At 39.5% G+C, this 24,268-nt stretch overlaps 2 protein-coding genes across 2 annotated transcripts in view; one reads left to right on the forward strand and one right to left on the reverse strand.

The window, feature by feature from the left end:
• The window catches only part of LOC146316801 (alanine and arginine rich domain containing protein), a 30,832-nt gene extending 15,912 nt beyond the window's left edge, over window positions 1-14,920 (forward strand). The window contains exons 24-45 of the mRNA XM_084733819.1: window positions 352-527; window positions 1,844-2,059; window positions 2,719-2,749; window positions 2,855-2,993; window positions 3,124-3,337; window positions 3,499-3,682; window positions 3,862-4,008; window positions 4,692-5,154; window positions 5,572-6,077; window positions 6,222-6,374; window positions 6,585-6,760; window positions 7,221-7,314; window positions 7,491-7,517; window positions 7,921-7,998; window positions 8,943-9,077; window positions 9,185-9,297; window positions 9,930-10,077; window positions 10,210-10,500; window positions 10,725-10,960; window positions 11,856-12,087; window positions 14,306-14,351; window positions 14,504-14,920. Of these exons, the coding sequence (XP_084589945.1) occupies window positions 352-527; window positions 1,844-2,059; window positions 2,719-2,749; window positions 2,855-2,993; window positions 3,124-3,337; window positions 3,499-3,682; window positions 3,862-4,008; window positions 4,692-5,154; window positions 5,572-6,077; window positions 6,222-6,374; window positions 6,585-6,760; window positions 7,221-7,314; window positions 7,491-7,517; window positions 7,921-7,998; window positions 8,943-9,077; window positions 9,185-9,297; window positions 9,930-10,077; window positions 10,210-10,500; window positions 10,725-10,960; window positions 11,856-12,087; window positions 14,306-14,351; window positions 14,504-14,634 (3,936 nt within the window). The 3' untranslated portion in view covers window positions 14,635-14,920. The remainder of the gene's footprint in view (window positions 1-351; window positions 528-1,843; window positions 2,060-2,718; window positions 2,750-2,854; window positions 2,994-3,123; window positions 3,338-3,498; window positions 3,683-3,861; window positions 4,009-4,691; window positions 5,155-5,571; window positions 6,078-6,221; window positions 6,375-6,584; window positions 6,761-7,220; window positions 7,315-7,490; window positions 7,518-7,920; window positions 7,999-8,942; window positions 9,078-9,184; window positions 9,298-9,929; window positions 10,078-10,209; window positions 10,501-10,724; window positions 10,961-11,855; window positions 12,088-14,305; window positions 14,352-14,503) is intronic.
• A 4,786-nt stretch (window positions 14,921-19,706) lies between these two features.
• On the reverse strand, window positions 19,707-24,195 carry LOC146316802 (myoD family inhibitor domain-containing protein-like). The gene is made up of 4 exons (XM_084734365.1): window positions 23,902-24,195; window positions 23,315-23,400; window positions 21,965-22,225; window positions 19,707-20,795 (listed from the first exon to the last, which is right to left on the reverse strand). The coding sequence occupies exons 1-4, from the start codon at window positions 23,964-23,966 to the stop codon at window positions 20,524-20,526; spliced, it is 684 nt and encodes a 227-aa protein (XP_084590491.1). The 5' UTR covers window positions 23,967-24,195; the 3' UTR covers window positions 19,707-20,523.
• Between the last annotated feature and the right edge of the window lie 73 nt (window positions 24,196-24,268).

A 24,268-nucleotide genomic window follows, 5' to 3' on the forward strand; every position in this document is an offset into this window, starting at 1 on the left:
AGAACCGGTATCTACAATAGTGAGTGAGGTGGTGATGTAAATAACTTGTATTATAAACTGCTAGAGATAGTACTTTAAGAATAACAATGAAATTTTTCTCAGTTCGAGCTTTTGAAAAGCATTGGAATGTATGGAATTGCATGTCCTTGTAATTAACTTAAAATACCATGTCAAATAGAGTAACCACACTAAGGTGTTAGGTCTCCGAAGGGAGGGGTGACACTAAATTATGTATGACAAAGTGTACAAGTCCCTGCTCCAAAAGGCATCTTAAAAGGCTGGCCCCAACCTGTTTTGGTTATGAGCTGTATCTCAAGTCCAATTATTAAATATTTACCCTTTTCTTTTCAGGCTAGCAAAGAGACGATAAAGACTGCAGTGGAGATGCAAAAATCCAGTACCTCCTGGGATACTGGTGGAACGGCATTGGAAGAAGTGGGTACTGAGAAACCTGAGACCAGGTTAGGATGCCTGTCAAGTCAAGCTGGAGCAATTCACCAGGAACAGCAGCCTGTGGCCACCAAGAGGTATGCCTTATTTTACTTTTGTACATTTTTAGGCCCTGACACTTAATAAGTTGCTTTTACAATTTCAGACCACCTGGCCCACAATCATCCAGTAAATTTAGATGTCAGATATGGAAGAAAAGATTTTATTTTATTTTATCTATTTTTTTTTTTTTTTTTTTTTGTGTGTGTGTGTGTGTGTGTGTGTGTGTGTGTGTGTGTGTGTGTGTGTGTGTGTGTGTGTGTGTGTGTGTGTGTGTGTGTGTGTGTGTGCACGTATGTGTGTGTGTGTGTGTGTATGCGTGTGTGCAAGGCTGTTCATACCTGATACTGACTTGAATCATAGAAGATCCAGTCACAAGTGGACAGCTCTAACAGGTCACCTGGCATTACAGTGTGTCTCAAGTGGCTACTTGTGATCGACTCTCTCTTGTCAGCACTATAGGGCCGCTTTGTCAGTTGAATAAACATTTGGCTGTTCAGTATAGATATTCAACTATTTGTTTTATCTGAACTCCCAGCAGAGTGACAGGAGAGATGTGGTGCGCTCGGATTTTCTAACTTTACTATGCACAGGATCCACACTTTTACTTTTTCTGACTGTTGAAATCTGATGTTTTCACATCACAGATGATGAAGAAAGGCATCAATGCAATGTTTTTTACAAGCAAAGAAGGTACTTAATGTTAATGCTGAATTTACAAGATGGCATGAATGATGAAGAATTTGCTGTAGCCTTTTCACCCCACCCCACACCTTCATTTGCAAAAAAAAAAACACATCAAAACCATTAACCCACTGGGACAAACAGATGGTTTTTAATTTTTTTTCAAAGAAAGAAAAAAACTTGATGTATAACATTTGCCAAAGAAACAAGAAGGACCAAATAATTAAGAATTTGTCATAGTGTTTTACAAAGTTTATAAAGGTTCTAATCTCTCAGAAATTTTAAAAATAGGACAACTTTTTAAAGAGAGTCTGGGGATATTGCAGTGACTAATGTACATGGTTGGTTGGGCTGAGTAATTTAATTTCAAATGCGTCCTTTAAGCATCTTGGTTGCATTCATAACTGTACTTTCCACTTGTGATTGAATCACCTAGGATGCTGATTAGTACTGGAAATGAACAGGGCCTCTTTGTACCCTTAATCATTTTATAGTGTTTCCTCAGCTAAATTAATTTCTCAATGACACATTTAACAGAAAGAACCCAGTCTAAGCTTTGAACCTCTCTTATTGATTTCATTTAATGGGGTCGTTCTTCAGCAATACCTCCAAGGGCCCCAAAATGTAGATGTCACAGCTCATTGACTGTCAGGTTTATTGCTCTCCATAGCACCAGCGGGGCACCAGTGCAATTGCATCTCCCAGTCCAGCAGACGTACAATAGCAACAAACAGGAGGGGCAAGCTGTAGAGGAGAACTTGCAGCTGGAGCTGGTCAGAGGGGCCCGGCACAGCAGAGCCCCTCAGACCAACACCCATGTTAATGGAGATCCTCTCTCAGTGTTTGACGATAGCACTTTAAGTGAAGTGTCGGACGATGAAGGAAGGTATATATGCAGTATGCCACTTTTTTGACCTCTCTGTCACTAACCCGTACGGTGTGTTCAGACTGAATGCAAAGTGAATAATCCAGGCCGCCTGATTGCTTTCAAAGTCATCTGACAGAAGTGCAAGTGGATGTTATTGGTCACAAATTCATTCTAGCAAAAGAAGGTCTTGGAACAAGTGAAAAAAATTTAAGATGGAACAAAAAGAAAAAATCATGATTATGCTTATTTAAAAGATGCAGTACTGCATTTAATGAACGTACAGATAAAAGAGAAAAACAGGAGGAACAAAAAAGAAACTACAGAAATTATTGTTAAATCATAAAATCATGTTTCTGCATTGATCATTTGTGATGGATAAATGCAGACTTCTACAACACTCCAGTGGTCAAATTTTCATGAATAAACCAAGCTGGAAATTTGCTTTGTGTTCAGTCTAAACAAACCTTTACAATATTGGTGGTGGGTGATAATAAGGATGCAGTTTTTTTTTTCCTTTCTTACCCTACATACTTGCATGACTAACCACTGATCCAAGTATACTGCATTATACCATTATACTTACAACTCTTCAATGTCACTGTCATAGTTTGAGAATAAATTCATCAGTTTTTTCTAAATAACCCCTGTCTTTTTGTCCCTGGGTTTGTTGGACTCAGGTTGTCAACCAGTGGACAGCAGAAACACGAGGTAAAGCACAAATTCTGTTAGTAACTTAAGTATGTAAACTTTGAGTACACAATACACACTGAAAAAATGAATGATATTAAGACCACATTTTGTTTTCAAATTTAGAACCCTGAAGTAGAGATGGCAGAAGACTTCGATGAACTCACTCAGTCATCAGACACAGCCACAGATGACGTTGACTCGCCAACTTCAGGCTATCGCCATGCATCCCTCCTCATTCAGAAACTGGACTCAGCCACTTTTGGTACTGATTCAGCTTGTTCAAATGTTAATTTATGTCTCCTGTGTCACTTGGGCATAATTCACCTTTGAAAGTAAGATTTGGTCATTAACTGGTGAGATTCCCTTACACTCTGACATATTGTATCTCACAGACTCGAGAAGCATGGTGAAACTGCAGAACATTTTCCACGAGTATGAGCGCTCTATTCAGAAGGCAAGAAGTCGCCATGGTTACCTGGCAGACAAGGTGAGCCAGCTTGAAATGGAAAGGACGGAGTTGAAGAGCTCTCTGGAGGAAGTTAAAGATGTGAAGTCTGGCTTGGAGCGCAACCAGCTGGAATTGCAGACTGAAGTAACAAACCTCAAGTGAGAACTACTTTCTTTTCATGAAAGCTAGAGAACTCTGCAGCATTTTTTTTTAAAAATGCTCTTCTATTGTTTTTATGCATCATTTGATTAATTTATTGATCTTTTTTCTTTGCATTTAGATCTATTGACTTGATGTTTCTGTCTTACACTTGGTATAGATTTCAGCTGAAACAGGAGCAAGAAAATCGCCGTAATGCCACCATGATGTACAACACCACCAGAGATAAGCTGAGGAGGACAGAGGAGCAGCACCAGATAGAGGTTCAGGAGAGACAGAAAGTTGAACTCACCCTCAGGAATCTGGAGCTAGAGATGAGAACACTAGTCAACAACATGAAACAGGTACACTGCATTAAACTTTTTTCTTTTTCTGTCCAAAGTGTGCAATGAATTTTGCTGTTTTCATTGCATTGATATTGGCTAGTTTGCTTCTGAGTATTTCATCAGCCACTGCCTTGTCCAGTTGTCATCGTCTTGTACATATGACTGTTAATTTAGTGGGTTATATGTCAATCACCCAGCTTGAAGAGGACCACAGTGAGACTCAGAGATTGCTGGCTCAGGAGCGCAGTGCTCGGACGCTGCAGGAGAATCTGCTCAACAGCCACCTCCGAAAGCAGCAAGAAATCGAAGACGAGAACAAGAGAAATATAAGCAAAAGCAACGAGGTATTCCTCACAAAGAGGCATCTCATTTCTGAATATGGTTTAGATGTAACTTTAATAGTTTGTACTCATTGATGGCGATGTTGTGTTTCTTAATAAGTGGCTGGAAAAGAGCAAAAACATACTGAACTGAACTACTGCATGGAGGGGCAAAACCTGTAAAAGCACCCTAAAGTCATTATGCAGTAAATAATGTAGGATACTGAAAACACACTAACTGTTTTTAAAGTCACATGAGTCATGGATTACAAATAATGTACAAAGCAAGAAATAATTTACTGTCTCACAATATGTAAAATGCAAAAAATTAAAATATTTTATTTGCATTTTAAAAGTATGTGCATATCAATTTGTGGTGTGATTTTATGGAATTATGAATTGGGGGAAGAAATTAATATTGATATTGTGGGGATGGTTGCTAGGGCAGAGAGTGGGTTTTTGAGATTGAGTATTGATGGATTAATATAGAAGAGGCAGGACTATACAAACATGATGTTTCTTCATACTCTAATTAAATCAAATCAAGGTTTTGAAAATGTCAGGAATTGTAAAGGATGTTAAGTACAATTAAGTAAGTACAGTATAGTAACATTTTGGGAATGAATAGCACATTTTGAAATAAAATTTTTGAAAAAAATTTGTCCTCAATAATAATTTAAACATGTTTTCTGTCCTGTTGTTCACAGGCCTTGTCTCAACTCACTGAGGCCAGTGACAGGGAGAGGGAGTTGCTCCAGCAGACTGCCACCTTACAGGAGCAGCTGACTGTCCTGAGAACAGACCTCGAGCGTTCGCAGGCCAACAGCAGTCTGAAAGAGAGCCACCTTCTGGAGGAGAACGAGGCCCTCAAGGAGCAGCTAGAAGATGCTCGGCGAGATCTCAAACTCAACAGTGAAGCCCTGACCCAAACGGTCTTCAACTGCAACAACCAGGTGACCGCCCTGAAGTCTGAGCTGGCTATTACAACAACCCGCCTGGAAAATGAGCGGCAGACTCGTGAAACACTAGAGACGGAGAACGAGTCCGCTCGTACCCGCCTGGCTGGAGCCGTGAAGGAGGCTGAGCTTTGCCTGGCAGCTCACACGGACACAGAGAGAGCTCTGCTGCGGGAGAAAGAGGAACACCAGCGTGTCAAAGACAAATTCACAGGTAGAAATGGACAGCTCCATGCATAAAAATTGTTAAATGTTGAAAAATACTGCTACACCCATGCACTCAAGTGTTTTGAGCTTTGCTTCAGGCATATACCATGCTGGGCACACCAGCAAGTAATGGTTATCATTAGGATTTTTTACCTGAGTTTCTCTGACTCTAGAGGGGAGGCGGCAGGGGGAAAAACTTGCTTTAACCATAGATCATATATTAAATAGGGATTCAAAATATTTTTTATTCAGTCTGTGGCTCCAACTGCCTGTTTAGACTGCAGTACTAATTTTTGCACATACAACTGTTACATACCACTCCTTTAATTCTATAATCTTTTTTTGTTGTCTGCATCTTTATTTCCTGCTATATTTTTGCTCATCTGGTAACTTGTTTGTAACTCCCAAATATTTATTTCAACAGCTGAAGCAGCAAGTCAACGCGAGGCAGTCAGCAGCTTGTCCCAGAAGCTGGCCAAGGCAGAGGCTCGTGCAAACAGCATGGAGAATGAAGTACACCGGGTCACGCTGCAGCTAACAGAGAAAGGCTTACTGCTCGAGGTGCTGCAGCGGGAGAAGGACCAGGCGGGTGCACGTATTAAGGAGCTAGAAACGACTCTACAGGCCGAGAGGGAGCAGGTCAGCCGTTCCAGTGCACGCCAGGAGGCCACACAAGAACGGCTAGCCCAAGCCCAGAGTGAGGGCATGTTACTGCGGCAACAGCTAGAGGAGGCCCAAAACAAAGGTGTTGCAAAGGAGCGTGCTGTGACAGATGCCCAGGAGCGCTTCAGTGACATCTTATCCAAGCTGCGCTCCGACTGCGAAGAGAGAGTGCAACTGGTGGAGGAGAGAAATAAGGAGCTCGCCAGTAAGGCTGCTGATCTCCGAGATCAGATCTATAAGTTGGAGGAAGAGAAGAACGAAAGAGAGGTAAGTTTAGAACTCTGAAGGGGTAAGAGGATTATCTCACCTCTTCCTCTAGTCCCAGTTTTAGCTGTTCCACCACATGCTGGTTAAGGATCTCCCTTTATATCTAACCCAAACCTGCTTTCTCTGGATTCTGTCTGAGCATAGACTAGTCTGAGGCAGCTGCAGCAGGAGCTCGCTGACTCACTCAAGAAGCTGTCAATGAGTGAAGCTTCTCTGGAGGTCAACACACGCTATCGCAATGACCTGGAGGAGGAGAAGGCTCGGCTCCTCAAGGACTTGGACAGGCTCAAAGGAAAGGTAATGGCAGGGAACAGTGCCGCCTTGTGGCAGCCTGTTCTCACCACATCTCTGATACCAGCTGTGTTGATGATTATGAAGGAAACACTTCAAGCTCTGCTTAAATTAGATGTTCATTATCACTGTTTATTTAGGTGATAGAGCAGAACTGACAGTTGGGTCCACTGTTAACATTGCTGATGAGATTGATGTTTTGTCTCTGTAACGTAGCTGGAGGAGAGTGAAGACCAGTATGTGCAGGCTGAGAGACGTATCAACAGTATAAAAAGCATTCTAGATGAAAGGGAAAAGGAACTCACCACGGCTGCTCAGAAACTCCAGGAGGCGCTGTCTGCCTCAGCAGCTACTGATACCACCATCAAACAGCTGGAGGAAGCTGTGCAACGGTATGTACAAACACATGCTGTCCACACACATACACACATGGGATTGAGATTGTTTCATTTCATTATTTATTTTATTTCTATTTTATTAGATACCACATATTTAGATAATCCTTTAAAATGAGTCATGTTAAAAATGTAAAATAAAAATATCCAACCCCATAACACAGAAATAATTATATGTTCAGGAACGTGTACTGGAAAAAATTGCACCTTTGTAGTCTTGGACTAGAATAGCTTGTTGTTTTAGTACACACTCTTGCATTAAAATCTTTCTTCATTCAGTTTTACTCTTGTTAATTCCCTCTGCTACAACAACTTGAGTTAAACTTTTTTCCCATATTTATAAATGATCAGAGGGCCGGATTAAAGTTGTTAAAGGGCCAGATTTAACAATTTAACATCACTGATATACAGAATATGAATGACTGTGATGCAGAGTGTCAATGTCATGTCACATCAGGCTGGAGATCGAGAACGCCCGTCTGGAAGCTGCTGCAAAGCAACAATCCAACAAAATTGATGCACTTCAGAAAGGAGCTAAGGAAGCTGCCATGGTGAGTGCTACAAACCTAATTCAATCAACAGCACACACACATTTTACACAAGATCTCGCCATATCACATGGAAAATACAATGTGTCAATATTGTGATGCTTCTCTTGTGATGTCAAATAGCCGACTTAATATTAAGACGTCATTATTAGATTTTAAGGTATCCAATCTTTTTCCAGCTATCTGACTGCTCACCTGAAGGAGGGGTTGGTATTGTGGATGTAGGCTTAGTTTCTGTGTGGGTTTACTTCTGCTTTCTCAAGAATAAAATAGATCGAACAAAATCATGCTGTGCGTATTTGCAAAATGAAATGCTCTTGGGCTTTGTGGGTTTTTTGCACAATCTGCTGGACCAGGAATCCAAACATATGGAGAAAGTTGTAGCTTTCTGTCGGTTTGGGGTTTTCTTTGTGACGTCTAAATGTGTTTTCTCCTTTAAACTTGATCTTGGTATGTGGGGTCTTTCACTTCTTTTTGTGTTCAGCTGCATGATGCATGTTACATGATTTAGTCTAAATTGTCTTTTCTAAAATTATAAACAAAACAGAACAGCAACATAAACAAAAACATCTTTAATTTATCTTTACAATGCTTTTCTTATTTTTGTAGGTCAGAGGTCATTTGGAGGATTTGGTTACAAATCTCCAAAGCAGTAAGATGACTTTGGAAGACCAACTCAGTAGAGAGGTTGGTGGCATGTTTTGTTTCCTTACCAAGAATACTTTCAGCCTAGATTTCCATTTTCTATTCTCATCCTCTTTTCTAGTCTTGTATGTAAATCAGTGAGGACCAGCTTGGTTGCTAAATTTTTGAGTAGCTAGAAAAATGAGAATCAATCTTTATAAGTCATGCTTTTGAAAAAAGAAGACAACTGAAATACCATACAATTTTGAATTCATACCTAAAACAGAAAATTAAAAAGAGGGAAGCCTCGAACAAAGTTTTTATTATGTTTCTTTGTGCAGTGCAGAGTACAGCACTGTCAGTAAGCAGTGCAAAACTTTTCCTCTTGCACATTTCAAATGTCCACATACTGTGAAATTTTGAACTTTTCCTTGATGAGTACTTTGCACATTCCTGCCCTTTCATGTAAATAATGTGTTGTACAGTTTGTATTATTTTCTATTTTTTATTATATTTTTAATATCTTAATTTAATACTGTCAGTTTTCAATTTGTGGTACTTGACTTGAAATACTCTCTCTTTATCTATCTTAAATTTTTCTACTTACTGTGTCTTCTGTAATGCACTAAATTCACCAGGACAAATTTCATGTGTGTAAAAACCTACATGCCAGTATACCTGATTCTGATTCTGAGCTATTGAATAGTATCGCTTTCTCTCTCTGGAAAGTAAGAAGCAAGTGACTGTTTTGTACTTTTCAGATTTTTTCATACTGGCACATTCAGTGATAAACACAATGACAACATTTTATATCAATGAATATAAAATATTAATAAAGTTATTAAATTAAAAAAAAAAATTGTGCAGCATATTTGAGTTGAGTTTTACCAAGATAAGATTAAAAGCTGGCTGTTTAGCAGATTGTCTGAGATGTGATCAGCATAAGAAGCTGAGTGAGCCTTTTGTGTGGAATAATAATTTCTTGTCTTGGTCTTTGTCTTTCTCAGGTCCAGAAACAGAGCATGCTGTCTCACACAGCTCAGGACTCTCAGGCCTTGTGGGAGGAGGAGCTGAAGAGCCGCTCTAAGTTGGGACTGCGCCTGGCAGAGCTTGAAAAGGAAAAAGGAGAGCTGAGCAGCCAGGTGATCACAGTGATGCAGTCATGTGCAGGCTAATGTTATTCATATAATTAATTAAGTAGCCATCTCTCCTGGTATAATGAGTTGTCGTCCTGTTGCCTTTGTTCCAGATGGAAATAGAAAAGAAGAAAGCCAAGAAAATAGGGGAGCAGAAGAAGGCTGTAGACGCCCGGCTGGATCAAGAGATGAAGAGAAACACAGAGCTTCAAAAAGAAATGTACAGGTGACTCCTAAACTCCTCCTCGCACCCTCCTCACCTGTGGCAGTACCTCCTCCTTCTATGTAGACACAGCTAGGATCCAGTAGAGCGCAGTCTTTCCTGGCTTACGTGGCTGTGGGGTGCCAATGTGTGTATCTGGTGTAAAGTTGTATTTTTCAGTTTTTTTATATCTATTAATGTATAATAAGTTCCTGCTGTCCTTGTGTTTGTGTAGTATTTTTGCTCTGACTGGGTTTGTGTTTCTTATTGATTGATGTATTTTGTTCTGTTTAAGTTTGCCTTTAGTGAGAGGTAGTTTGTGTGTTGTATTGATGTTTTGAATCTGAACTTGTCACATTTGCAAGTATTAATTATATATGAATAACTATATATATACAATAATAATACAGTTTGGAATTATGTTTATATAGTATCTGTATGCTAGTGTATAGTTTATGTAACTAACAACATAATAAACAATAATGTTTGCATTTCATTAGTTAAGATGATATACTACATAGTCGCTGAGCATGCTTACTTGTCAGGTCATTACTTCATTTTCATTTGTTAGCTGGTCCTCAGGTTTGTACAAGATACTCACTTTGTATGTGAAAATTTAATTTATTTATTTTCATATTTGTGCATATGTGTTTAAGGTTGCGTACTTTACTAAAGACTGCAAAGAAGAAATTGCGGGATCAGGACTCGGGTGGAGCTGAATTCAGCTCTCCTATGAGTAGTCTGCGGGTGGACGTAGGCAGACACAGCCAGGCTGATGGTGCCTTTGGACGAATGAAAGATAAGGTTTGTGTGATACAGCACTTTGATTTCAGTATAAACCCCCCAAGTAATACACTGCTTCTGTAGATGTATTGTTATACATCAGTTGTTGGACCCTGGCCTCAAACCTTTCCTCCACGTTTTTCACGTCACCAGGTAGACGATCTGCAGGTGCAGCTGGAGAAGGAAGTGTCCCGTCGCAGCCAGCTTGAGAAGGTGAATGGGGATCTTAAGGATCAACTGGCCTCCCTGAAGAGCCTGAACCGCAATAATGACCAGCTGGAGAGGAGTAAGAGGCAGTTGGAGGAGGAGGTGCTGGACCTGAGACGCCGCATGGAGGCCTCTCAGATGGAGCAGAGCCAGGTGGAGCAGTACCGCCGCGAGGCAGAGGACAGGGCACGCCAGGAGATACAACAGAAACTGGAGCAGGTCAACCTCTTCCTGCAGGTAAGAACAGAGAGCACACACATTACTCAGCAAATCTTTTAATTACTCAGCATTTTTTAAGACAACTGTTACAGAGAGCACTGAAACAGAAATATTCAATAATAGTAATAATTAGGAGTTAGGAGTGAGGTAATTTACTGAATTAATAGGTGGTTTATAGGTATGCATGTGTGTATTAAAACACAAAGACTGATTACATATGATTGTGTTTGTTTGTCTCCCAGTCCCAGGCAGCATCCCAAGAAGCATTGGATCAGATTAAAGCGGCCAATGAGGCCAACCTGCGCTCCCAGCTGGAGCAGAAGATCCGGGAGATGGAGGGGGAACTGGGCCGGGCCCGCTCCAACCAGCAGGACAGCCTCAACCAAAGAGACTCCACGCGCACGGAGCTAGAGCGATACCGCCAACTGTATGCAGAGGAGCTGCGCCTCCGCAAGTCCCTGGCTGCCAAACTAGAGAGGCGAGACCAGCTTGTTCTTCACTTTACTGCCAGTTTTTTTTAGAGGGGTCAATCAGTGTTTTAATGCCTGATTTCTATGGTGTAATCAGATATAGACTGTATAGTGACAAATGCATTCTAACTGTTACCTCTGAAAGGGCAATTTAATTGTATTATATAAAATAACAGCACTGGGATTTTTAGCCACATGTATCACTCTGCTTTGCAAGCATTCTAATAACCGTTAACATTAACGTTATGAGGTTTGTGTGGCCTGTCCAGGTGAATGTTTGTGATTTTTTTTTTTTTTTTCATTATTTATGAGTGCTTTGTATGCACTCATTTCCATGAAAGCAAGGTTTCGACATTTGTGTAGTTGTCTGGGGGAATTATTAGAGTGTGACACATCTAAGGCCCTGATTGATTGATGCCTTATTTTTTGGCTACCTGCATTCCAGGAACTCTGTCTCTGATTGGCTAGTATTCATTGCCTTCATTGGTAAGGTTGGTTATAGAGGGTATTTTGCACAGATATGAATACAGGTGTGCCCTAAGATTTTGGATTACCCCTTGCTGTGCTTTGGGCAGAAAACTGTATTAAACTACCGGTGTGCAGTAAATGACTAGCTTATTGGCAGTTTGATTTTGAGAGTTTCTATTATTATTTAGCCTATTCCTGTCACTTTCTGACTGACTGATAATAGCTGACAGGAGAGATTGAAATAGCAAACTGAATGACAAGGAAATGATAAAAGTAAATAAAAAAAAAAGAAAAACTAGAGTGATCAGAGCTTATTGACCTAATGTTAACTCCCTCGATCACCTTGTCATTATTTGTTTTGCACTAATATTCAGTGCAACAGCACTCCCTCCCATGTGATATTGTTTTTAACCCTTTGCTGTGATTTCTCCACAGGGCCAACAGTCGACTCGCAGAAGCTAATTCCAAGTTGCTCAACGAACGCAGCAGATCTCTGATCACCACTAGCCTTGGAGGGCCCTCGCTGGACGTGGGCTCCTTGGGTTCACCAGCACACTACGGGCACACTACACTGGGGCCTCTCAACAGGAGCCTAGGCCTGGGTCTCTCCCTCCTCAGCCCTGTGTCTGAGGGACAGAACAGCAGGGTTGAGGACTACCTAGCCAAGGTCTGTACAGTTACTAAGGAAAACTCGTTCCCTCATTACATGGAAAAATTCTTTATGTAGACAAGTTTGTTTTCTTTGGGCCATTTTCATTTCCATAGCGTCATGGTTGTCTGTGTTGTTATTGTGTAGCTGGTGGAGTTTTGTTCAAAGATGTTGCTTTTTATACACAGCTCAGTGTGTTGTTATGTTGTCATGGCGGCATTACACATCAGATATTTCAGATTGTGGACAAACATACTTAAAAAAGACAGTTGAAGGCTGAATATTGATCTAATGGCTTTCTAAATTCTCTTAACAATCAAGATTATCAAGATTAGGGGTCGACCGACATGGTTTTTCAGGGCCTGTACTGATACTGATGTAATTAAAGAAATCGAGAAGTGAATGGTGACTACTGGCAGGAGATAGCTTCATCAGAACCAAGGTAGCACATTTTTAAATTAATTTATCTAAATGGCAATTGGATTTTGAAATAAAATCCCAAATAACGCTGAATATTGGATCCAAAAATTGGCCGGGCTGATAATCGGTCGACTCCTACTCAAGATCACCTTCGAAACTGAAATGATTTTTTTTTTTTTTTTTCAGCATTTTTTTCTTTCTCCTGCACATTGTTTCTTCTTCATTCTATCTCTGGTCTTTATGGTAGTGGGACTTCACTTCTAACCTGTCTTCTATTTCTCACTCTTTTAGCTTCTAGCTCAAAAGTCTGTCTCTCATCTTTCTTCTCTTCAGCCAGACTCATAACCAGGTGTGTAGATGTGTTTAGCTCAGTGTCTGATTGGCTGCTGTTCCCTTCACCCTGCTGGTTGGCCTTTATTTATGGCTCCGTTCACATGCAAACCACAATGTGCAGGGTTGACACAGTGAAAAAACAGACTGCAGATGTAGAATGTAAGAGTTTATACACAGCAAAATTACAGAAAATGTGTCTGTTTAGTGAGCTTTCTCAGTACTTATATTTATTTTTCAAGTGGTCCTGTATGAAACCAAAATCCTAGGCTCATTGTCATATCAATTATCTTGAGTTGTAGATTAAAGCGGATGTCACAATTGTATTTTTAATCTTTATTACAGTCAGTGGTCCACTTAGAACAGCACAGTTTTTTAATTAATCTGGAATTTCCCCACATTTGGTTTTATAACTGACATAACAAAAGCTATCATAATTTAAAGATTTAATGGGAAAACGCTACAAAAACTAGTTGAGAATAATATAGAATTTCACTGACAAATGTGTAGGAACCCTGTGTTTGGCATTGTGTTGTTTGTTACCTAACCGACTATACCAGCTGAAATCTCAAACTGTCCTTCTTCATTGTCTGCTTTGAGTTGACTTTCTTCATGCTCTGAAGTTCATTGATACAGCAGAGATTGATTTTAGCAGCAAAGTTGAACACTATCACTTGTACTAAGTATTCCCCACATTCATGTGCAGATCTTATTTGAAAATCAAATTAATTTTTTTTAATCATTACCATCCTACTAACTATGCCAAAACAAAAAAAACTACAAAAGTTGTGTGTATTTTGGTTCCACCAGCCTAATGCCTAACATTATACCTATGACAAAGACAATGTGAAGAGAAATGTTGTTCAGGAAAAAAAAATAATTTAACTACAAAATAGTAATTATCTATATGTATATAATACTATCAGTGAACATCAGTGTTTGTGTATATATTATACATAGGTATGTATATAACGTGTGCATGTTGGTAGCAAAATACCATTTTCCTTGATACGCTGCATGCTGACCTTTACGATCTTAATATAAGATTTATTCAGATATTCACCAAAAGGCACCCATCATCAGGATATACATCTCGTGCAAACTGTTTGCTTCAGGTGGTGAGAAATCTGACATCAGTTGGCTATATTGACTGATTGATTTAAAAGGCAACATCAGACAGCGTGCAGAAACTCTACACTAAAGCAGAGCTCGCATGCTTGTCCTGCTGTGTTTAACATAAGAGTCCTGATTTTCTTGCAGTGTGTTTTTCTCCACTACTCAAGTATTGTTGATTGCTATGTGTTACCATGCACCATAGTCTTGTGTTTGGTGGTGAAATATCATCCCTGTATCTTTTATCTGTAAAAACATATAAATAATTATTTTAAGGCCATGTGTTTTCAATGTATGTTTGCTGATATTTGCCACCAAAACATTAGAACTCAAATCTAACTTCAACTTCACCTTTTTACACCTTTTTTTCCAGATGCAGAGTGAGTTGGATAGAAACATATCAAAAGAATTAACCAATGGTGAGTTCACTGAAGGTGGAAATGTGGCACAGATCTTTGCTGTGTTATAAAGTCTTAATTAATTAATAAGTCTTGATTAATTAGCTGGTAGCGGTATCAGACTTGTGGCTCTTGCTCAGTGATGGTGACTGTGGTCTCTCTCTGGTCCTCAGCCACAGCAGAGCTGGACGTTGCTTCGGCCCGTATGTCACCGGTGGGCTCTGCCTCGAGGATGGAGCTGGACCCCGTCAGCAGGGCGACACAGCAGTACTTGGAGGTACTAAAGAAGAACAACATGATTTGAACACACCACAGCTGCTGCGGTCAAACGTATTTCAGCCATTAAAATCTTTAAATCCTGAACGATAAGGCCAAAGCCAGCAGTCAGTCAGATGATATAACACTTTATGAAAGAAGGTAAACATTACGCACATTGCACTTAACCACTCAGGAGCAAAGGGCATGAGTCATATATATGTTGCATCGTTGATGGGTACATTTAGAGCGAACCTCGAAAGTATTTGTTCCTTCTTACTAATTCTGTTCTATCTGTAACCATTTGTTTCTATTAGCACAATATATATATATATATATATATATACAGAATTGTGGTTTGGATTTTTATTTGTGCATATTGGTGTTGCTAAATTTAAATTTCTAAGTATTTGATGTATAGTATGCATCATGAATAATTTTGCCAAGATATTAACATTTGGTACGTGCCATCAAATGGTGCAATATTTGTCTTGGTCTTACTCTGTTAGATTCATTTGAGTATTGTGTTTATGATTGTTTTATTTATTCATTTTTTATGAACATGATATACTTGAATAAGACGAGCTGGAATACTCTCTGGCTATTCAAACAGGGTGGCTACATTTGTACAACTGTCATTTCAGCTTTTGGTCGGCTTGGTTTTAGGGCCGCCAAAAGTTAAACACACTTTTTGTGCGTGTGTGTTTGTTTTTATTTGGTTTTGTTTTTTTCATTATTCATAAATACTGAAACAGAATCCATATAGGAAAACATTTATGACGCCTGTACATTACAGAAGAATCTAAAGTTGTAAATAAAACTAGAAAACCCTGAACTCGAGTGAACTGTTGATGTTTGGATACTGAGCACAAAAACAAATACAATGACCATCATTGTACCAGCTTTTCATAAATCCATCATTAAATTTGTGTGTAAATACATTTCTTATTAACTTATAGCTACTTTAAAATAGATGGTAAAGACTTACACTGGTGATATGTAAACCCGTCACTGTAAGTCAAAAGCAAATAAGTATGTAAAAAGAAGCATTTCAAGCTGTACCATTTAAAAAACTTAAGAATAACAGTGTTAGTAAACCAAATGATTATTTAACTGCTTAATTAGCTGTCATTTATCATTATAGATACAGTGTTTGTACAAAGTCTTTTAATGCTTAATTTTAACACATGTTTTCAAGGTTAGGAATATGCTTAAATTTGAATATAATTAAAAAAAAAATGCTATACAAATATTATATTTACTGTAACAAAAGTTTTGTACATCTATTTTTATCTCTAACAGATTTAGAGTGTCTGACTAGGTATAAACAGGTAATCAGTGACCAGTGTGAGCAGAAAATTACAGTTCTGTGCATGTTTTCCTTATTAAATTCAGATGAGCTGTAGACAGATTTCTTGTTGAGCAGTATATATTTAGTACTGACCTCTCTTACGCTTGAATCACCCTTTATTCTGCAGGTATTGTGTGCAAAACCTGCTTTAGATTCCAGGAATCTTATATTCAAGATTAAAATGCAGCTTGCCATCAATATTTCATGCACAGCCATTTTTAACCTAAGCCTCATTAGCTATGTTTTGATGTACTTCACTTCACTCCCCGCCTCCTCTGGCACTCCCAAACACATGAAACTTGATGATGCGTTGGTTTAGAAACCATTCCCCTCACTTATTAAAATGAGACAATGTGTTTATGATTGCCCCCCTCTGCTGTGTCTCTCTTCCCTTTGATCCGTCCTCTCTGCGTCAGCCTCAAATGTTAGATATTCAAATCTGGTTACATTTATTTTTGTTTCCTTTACAGCAGATGGGCACATCTGACAGACTGACTATTAGGTGTTATTATTTCCCCTTTTTTCAATAGACAGTACTTCTTACACTACCCGTAAACCTTGTTTTGATTGAGGAGGTTACAACCATTGTCACGAAGCTTTGGAGGCAGGCGAGAATACAAATAGACAGATTCTGAATAAAAAAGTGTTGAAAGGGTTGTTTTTGAAAAGCAACTCAGGTTTAAAACAAACCGCTACTCGCTGGGTCAGCTTCCATCTATGATGCCCAGTCTTGTTATCTCAGACTGCCAGTCCAACAACTGTTAAGGAAAAACAAGGTGTCGGTTTTCAACCTCAAGCCTCAGACGCCTGATGAGGTTGTCAACTGAACAACAGACTATTTTATTAATAAATCTTTCTACAATGATCTGAATGTGCAAATGCTGTCTCCCAAATGAAAGCATGACACAAAGTAACAGAGGAAAATCAACATTTTTAAAGCCATGTCAATAAGCAAAGGACTGTATTAATTTAACTAGCTTCATTTGTACTTGATGTAATTTCCCAGCATGAGGGTCTAAATCAGGGGTCTTAACCTACAGGACCATGAGACAATTTCATAATGCCCTTAAATTTTTATATTTTACATTTAATCAGTTGCAAATTTCTGAAGTTTTCAACATTTAATGTTTGACCAAGAGCACACTTTTCTACAAACTGCTTGACATTGAACTGTCTAAGTCTCTTTTTAAAACTAAAACAAAGATTGGACTGGAGGACTGGCTGTTGAAAAGATGGACAGTTAATGTGACTGTTTTCCTGTCTCAGCTACAAGGAGATCAAGTAAAAATCAGAGTCAGAAATACTTTATTGATCCTCCCATTCAAGAATAGAGAAATATATAAGCATAGAGCGATTATAAGAAAATAAAAAAGAAGTAAAAATATGTACAAATACTACATTATATAACAACATAACAAACATACTAGCAATGATATAACAGAAACATATACAATAAGAAGCATGTAAAAATACATTTTCCTGCAATATATATAGAAAAATAGAAAATAAAATATTAAGAATCATAAAGTATTAAGATCATGTGCGAAACATACATTATGATACTATATATACACACATATCAGTGTAAGTAAAAATGCTGTATACATGTACACAGTTGATTTATTGCACAAGTTGAGTTACTGCAGTGTTCAGTTACTGCACAGTATTATTATAAAGTCAATCAGTAAAAAGTAATAAGAAACTAATAACACAATCACACAGAGGTGTAAATCAATCACTTGAGAAAAAAAAATTCTGTTTTTCTGAGTGAGATTAACAATATAATTATATCAGAATTACGAGATAAGCGTGTCGCTCCTTCTCCCGACATTTTCATAGCTAACGCAGTGAATTAAGGGTTTATTTCAACCAAACCAGAGATGGTGAATGTTGGAAATTACTGTCCCCAACTCAGAAGTATGGGAAAATAGGGTCCTAGCTGAAACATATCAATTCTTGTCATTTTGCAAGAGCAGTAAAACAGCTGTTTCTGGTCAAACACAACATATATTACTCTTTAAAAAAGTGTCTCTCTCTGCAGTAATCCTCTTCATAATGCTGTCAGACAATTAGAGTAACAGTCTGCAGCAGAAAAAAGGTTTTTTCATGGATGTACTTTGATAGTGTGCAGCTGCCTGGAGTGATTACGTTGTAGCTTAGCTTAGCTTCTGCCTTTTGCAGCCCTCTACCTCAAAACTGTACCAATTTCAAAAATTGTTGTGCCTATTAGTCCTGCTGCTCTGTTTTTTCTGAATAAACAAGATACCTCCAGCAGGCTCATCATGCCCAAGGCCAACTCTCTGCTTCTGTATGATGATAGCAAAAGCTGCTAGTTTTCATTGTTTTTACCACGATAAAATGCAAAGCGATGCTGCTGTCACCTGGTTTATTTAAGTGGTTATTTCATATCAAAGGTAAATATATACATCCAACCGAAAACAATTTATTGCTGCATGGCTGCACCATATGTAGGCTGTGAATTCCCTCTGACAATATGAGCTGTTAGTGATTTGTGGAGGTAGACATCAGCTGTGGTTAAAGGGTATAACAAATTGAGGGGGACAAGTGGAACAAACCTGAGTGTTTATTTGTTGGTGTATGCTCGCCATGCTCTAAATTAGACGTCACCGCTGTTTCTTGTCACCAGCAGCATCCAAATGTGTTGTGGGCAAAACAGATACTTAAATTCGATTTACTCGCTCTAACGTGATTTAAATGAGCCTCTTGGCTCGCCCGGACAGATTGACAGCGTTGTCTTTATCGCCGCTTTGTTTTATTTTTGGCTGTTTACTCTGCCTCTCCGCTGTCATCTCACACGACGACTTTAAAGGAGCCGGCTTCGATCTTCCAAGATCTGGAGAGAATGAGCATCCTTTTATGTTCTAAGTGCTTTATATGACAAATATGAAAAGGGATTCAAGAGAAAGCTGACAAGTTTTTTGTCGCCCTGTTCCTCAGCTAAAGAGAGCTGCGCAGGAAGAAGTCAGACCTGCAATCTTACAACATGAGAACCTGAACAAAACTGAGCGTAGAGGTCGACCCGCCTCATTCAGGGTCTCGCTGGGTCAAAGTCATTAAATACAAACAAAAGACATTTCTGTGGAATAAAGCCTGAGGCTTGAATGCACCATAGCTTGCGCACACTGCAGTGCAGCGGGTTTCTGCATTTGTTTATTAAACAAATGACCATTTGATTCTGCAGAAATGTGACCAAGAACAACAACACTAAAGTATTAAAGAGTCCCGCGTTGGCTTCAATGTTATTCACTCAGGATATCCAAAGAGATTTAACAAGCAGAACAAATGACCTTGACAAATTTCCTTTAATATTTCAAAAAGGTCCTTGAATCTATTTTCCAAAAAAATCAACAGGAGATAAATAATGCATCTATTCCTTTCTCTTGTCAGCGTGGATGCAATGAGCTGAAAATTCACAGATGTTAAAGGAATAGTTTGACATTTTGAGAAACGCACTCTTACTTTCTTGCAGAGAGTTAGATAAAAAGATTGACACCACTCTTATTATGTAGACTGGAGCTAAAGGCAGAAGGTGGTTAGCTTAGCATGAAAAGTGGAAACAAGGGAGACAGCTGTCTTGGTAACCTCATTGTGACAAGATGACTCCAGGAAATCGATGCTAAGAAATACCCCAACAAATAACCCAGCATTAAACCTCACCTCCTTTTTACACTTTGGGTCAATTAACTAATTAAACAACAACATATAAATTTTAATTAGTGATCTGCGGAGGTGCTGGTGGGCAGAGCGTGTTTCTCAAAATGTCGAACTGTCCCTTCAAGTATGGGGCCAGAGGCAATTAGCTTAGCAGAGCAAAGGCTGGAAACATGGGGAAACAGCTAATCTGGCTTTATCCAAAGTTTAAAAAACTACCTCCCAACACTTTTCAACCTCACTAATTAATAAACTGCATCTAAAGTGTTTAATCTGTACACAAACGATGCCTCCACCAAAGTGCTGGGCAGATGTGACAAACTGTTGTTTGTTTGTCAACAAATATTTACAGCAATATTTAGTCCCACTGAAAACCCGGTTTGATAAACATGTTCATTTGTGTAATTTAGAGATGTCGGTAGTTTTATTTATTTATTTATTATTTTTTTCACTTTATTGAGCTAAACTAATCACCTCCTGGCTCTAGCTCTTTACTTCAGGCACAGTGATGAGAGTGGTACCTCTAATTCTTGTGAATTTCCCAAAAATGTTGACCTAATTACTTAAATGTTCTGTAGCTCATAAAGGCTCATAAAATCCTCTTTTACTGAAGAAGAGTATGAAGCACTAAAGTCAAATCTTCCCTCTCTGGAAAGTGATTGTGTGGGTTGAAGTCAATAAAGATGTTTTATTTTAGCAGCATTTGGCATAAAAAATAATTAGTAGATAAATTGGTTATTATCACAAAGACTTGAGTTTGTTGTTGTAACTCTGATGACCACAAGGTCAATGAGATGACGTTTATTCACAAGAAATATTGAGCACAAATGAATCTCACATTGGTTGTAACGTCCGTTGTTTCAGTCTTGTCACATGTATCTTAGTCCCCCTCAGGCCTCGAGGTCCAGCTGCCTTCTAGCCGTGATGGCAGATGTCGCAGCAATCCAGGCAAAACTCGAGGCACTCGGTCGGCTCACAGCAGGACTCGAACAGCACCGAGTGGCAGTGCACGTGGCAGTTGAGCTCCTCCACGGGCACCTCCTCGATGGCCGAACAGCAGCGGCTGCAGGCGTGGCAGCAGGACGAGCAGAGGGTGTGGAGGCAGGAGGAACAGGCCTCCAACAGAGCCACGAGCATCACGGAGCCCCGACACGACAGGCACGCCAGCAGCAGCTGTAAACAGCAGTCTGTGGGGAAAAAAGAAGTGATTTAGCAACAAATATCATGTGCGAGGTCACAGAAAAGCTGTTCTATGTTCTAAAAGCCTGTCAGATCCCATCAGAACTGGGGATTAACGATTCTATTAACCCTAAATTAATCTCACACATTTGTTTGTTATGCCAAGTAGAACTTAAAAGAGAAACAAGTCTGCTGCAGTGATCAAGTGTGATTGTGTTTACTTAATCACAGAGCTTCGTTCAGCCCTCGAGGGAAAATAAAAAAGGCCACAGAGGCTGCCGGTGATGAACAACAACTAGGAAGAAGCTGTCACAACATAATTGCTCTCCTGCTTAAATTAGGTGCAGATGAAATTGCATACATTAACCCCAGTGGTGCGTTCAAGTGCATCTCTCGTGATCCTAACCGTTGTGTTATTACTCAGCTACCGTTTTTCATCCTCACACGGACCAGATAGTGAGTGAGCTCATGCAAATCAAGCTGTTTTATCCTGTTTACTCAAGGAAGTAAATGAAAAGGAGACGGCAGAATTCCCTGGGGAGTGGGGTCCAACGTTTTCCTGCTTAGCCGCTCCAATTATACACCCCCCGCACATAACTTATGCTAATATATATATATATATATACGTGTGTAGATGAAAAAGGAGCATTATGTGTGGCCACTGTATTGATTTAATGCGTAACTTCATAGAGGTAACAACATGAACACAATGATAAACAAGGAGTGGCCCTCTGCATGCTTTGATAAAACTGGAAGAAAGTGTTTGAAAGTCTTCAAGGGAAACTTTTTAGAGCTCCTTTTGTGTAAGAGGACAGACCGTCTTTGGTGGGAACAGAAAAATCGTTTGAATGTACACATTTTTCAATATTTGTTCATTGTAGCTGATTTTTCCAGAAGATTGGATGATAAATCAAATTTATTGAATTACCAATGTTGCGAATTGTCTCATAATCAGATACAGAAATACAGTCTCAACTCCATGAAATTAAATTGATAATTGGTACAACAGCCGTAGCCCAGTGTGTGAACAGTGCAGGATGCTCCTCATCCCCAGCTTTTCAGCTTAAAAGTAAACCAGTTTGAGAACAGAAAGTATTTACCTACTATCATTTTCAAGATAAATGAGAATTTATCAATAAATCAGTCCTGTTTGAACAGCGTGTGAAGTGAGCCATACCAGCAGGTGTAGCAGAAGGTTGGTGTGATCCAGCCACATTCTCCCTGCTCCTCCTGCTGCTGCTGCTGCCGCCGCTCTGCAATGTCAAACTGGATCCCTGCAGTCGGCTCAGGCCTGCGGACAGAGGGGGCAGTCTGTGGTCTGGGACTGTGAGCCCACATCGCGGGCAGCTGGACCTCTGCAGGTCACACTGAGGCCTCAGACACCCTGCAGACTCCTGTGAGGCCTCTGCTGGTGCAGCTGCAGCAGGCAGAGGCTGAGCTGGGCAAAAAAACAAACAGACAGTGAAGACTGGCTAATTTGATTGACACAGAACAGAGATAGAATGGAGATTCTTTAATAATAAATCATCAGACAGAATTGTGAACTCATTGAACTCCATCAATCAGTCAACTTTGACAGGTTGAAAATCCTAAAACCCATTCATTTTAAAAGGACCACTTTCCCAAGTAGTCATGCTTCTTTAACTGCTTTTTCATACAAATTAATGCCAGCAATGCAGTTTATCTCTCAGCCATTAGTTGAGCATCCTTATGTATCCCTCATCCCTTTCCCATTTTTCCAACTCTTCATATTAAATTCAAGCCAGCAGTTCAGCATCACAGTACAATATCTTCAGAAATTAACCTTCCCTAGTTTTCTCCAAATGTTTTTTTCAAATCTGCCAGCTTTTTAATTTCGTTAATATATTGTATTTTTAATTGTTGTTACTACAACGACCCCAAAGTCTGGGCCAGTGGATGAGGGATGTAACAATACTTTAAAAGTAACCAGTGGAAAGGAAAGAAGGGAAACTGAAGCAAATGTGCAAACAAAGGTTCTTTTTATTCATAAATTAAGGTTCCTGAAGTCAGTCAAATGGCCCACTGGCCCTGTTCTGCTGCACTCTGATTGCTTTTCAGCTGATTATTCCTCTCTGGGTGTCGATAAAGGCTCATCTATTCTTGTCTTATAATTTGAGCATTTGAAAATCAGAAACAAGGCTGTTTCCCTTTGTGTTTTGCTAGTTTTGTACAAGTACAATATAAAGTAAGGGAGCACTAATAATCATTAACTAATATTGTGCTGTATTGCAGAGGAGCCCTATGTCAACTCCTTTATTTGGGGGTTGCAGTATATTTCTCACGGCCTGAAACAGCAGACATAAATACTTGATTTCTCAAACAAACTGTGATAAATGCACACGCAGTGTGGCACAATAAGATGATGTGGTCACTGTCCTGCTTCGGCCTTCATACTGTTCATTCTTGTTTGTCTGCTGTCCTTGAATCAAACTGATTTGTTTTTCAGTCAAACCCCTCGTCGAGAGTCACAACATTTAATTTTTGTCGCTGTATTGTTTCCACTTACTGCTAATGAGGTCAACGGGGATGGTGTTTCCTCTGCTCACAGGGTCACGTGCTGAAAGGATTTCCGGTGCTGATTTTAAAGACGCACTACCTTCACATCAAAAGAAAGTTACGTTAGCTGAGAAGCTGTCAAATACATATGACAGATTTCTTACGTACCACGCCTACAGAAAAAGTTGTAAATCCAGGATTTCTTAAACAATTTGCTTGCTTTTTGGGGGACATTTGATTATTTAAATTTTTTTTGTTCACATAAACTAGTAGACAGTAATAATTTATCAAAATCATAGGTGTAATCCTGCCTTGTAGAGCTTTTATGCTCACATAATTAATAAGGCGTTTCAGTGGGAACTTTTTGTCCCATTATGTTTCAGTGTTTTTACGGCCCTGCCCAGTGTGAAGTTAGAAAAACACTGCAACTTTTCAATACTGCTCACATAAAAATTGTCAACTTTGCAGGTAATAAATGACAGCACAAAATATAGGGCCTCTGTTTATCAGTTGAAGATTAAGAACAGGTGGCAACATGCATATCTTAAAAAGAAATAAACTGCTTTTACAGCTTCTTTCAGGCGAGATCATGAGTACTTGCCTTTAGCTGTGTTGCTGTGTTCCTCCGTCCCATCCACGGGTACATGGTCTCCTGGTAACATGTCTGAAACTCATGACTGCTCGGGGACTCTGTTACATTTTCACCTCGTCCATCGTCCCGCGTCTGTCCACACCAAGAGGTCAGGAAACCTCCAACAACACCCAACATGCCGGCCTGAGTCACCGCTCAGGAGACTCTGAGCTGTGCTGTGTGTGTGGGTGTTTTATTGTTGTTCGGTGACTTAATAACACTCCCCTTTCCCAGCAGATTCCTGAGTGGACGCTCTGAACATGCTGATCACAGAGCAGCAGAGATGACTTCAGGTTGCCTTCTCTGTTCTGCTTTTAGTCACCTAACACAATG

Source organism: Lutjanus erythropterus, chromosome 13, assembly GCF_056507025.1.
Source record: "Lutjanus erythropterus isolate fLutEry1 chromosome 13, fLutEry1.hap2, whole genome shotgun sequence".
Taxonomy (NCBI): domain Eukaryota; kingdom Metazoa; phylum Chordata; class Actinopteri; order Lutjaniformes; family Lutjanidae; genus Lutjanus; species Lutjanus erythropterus.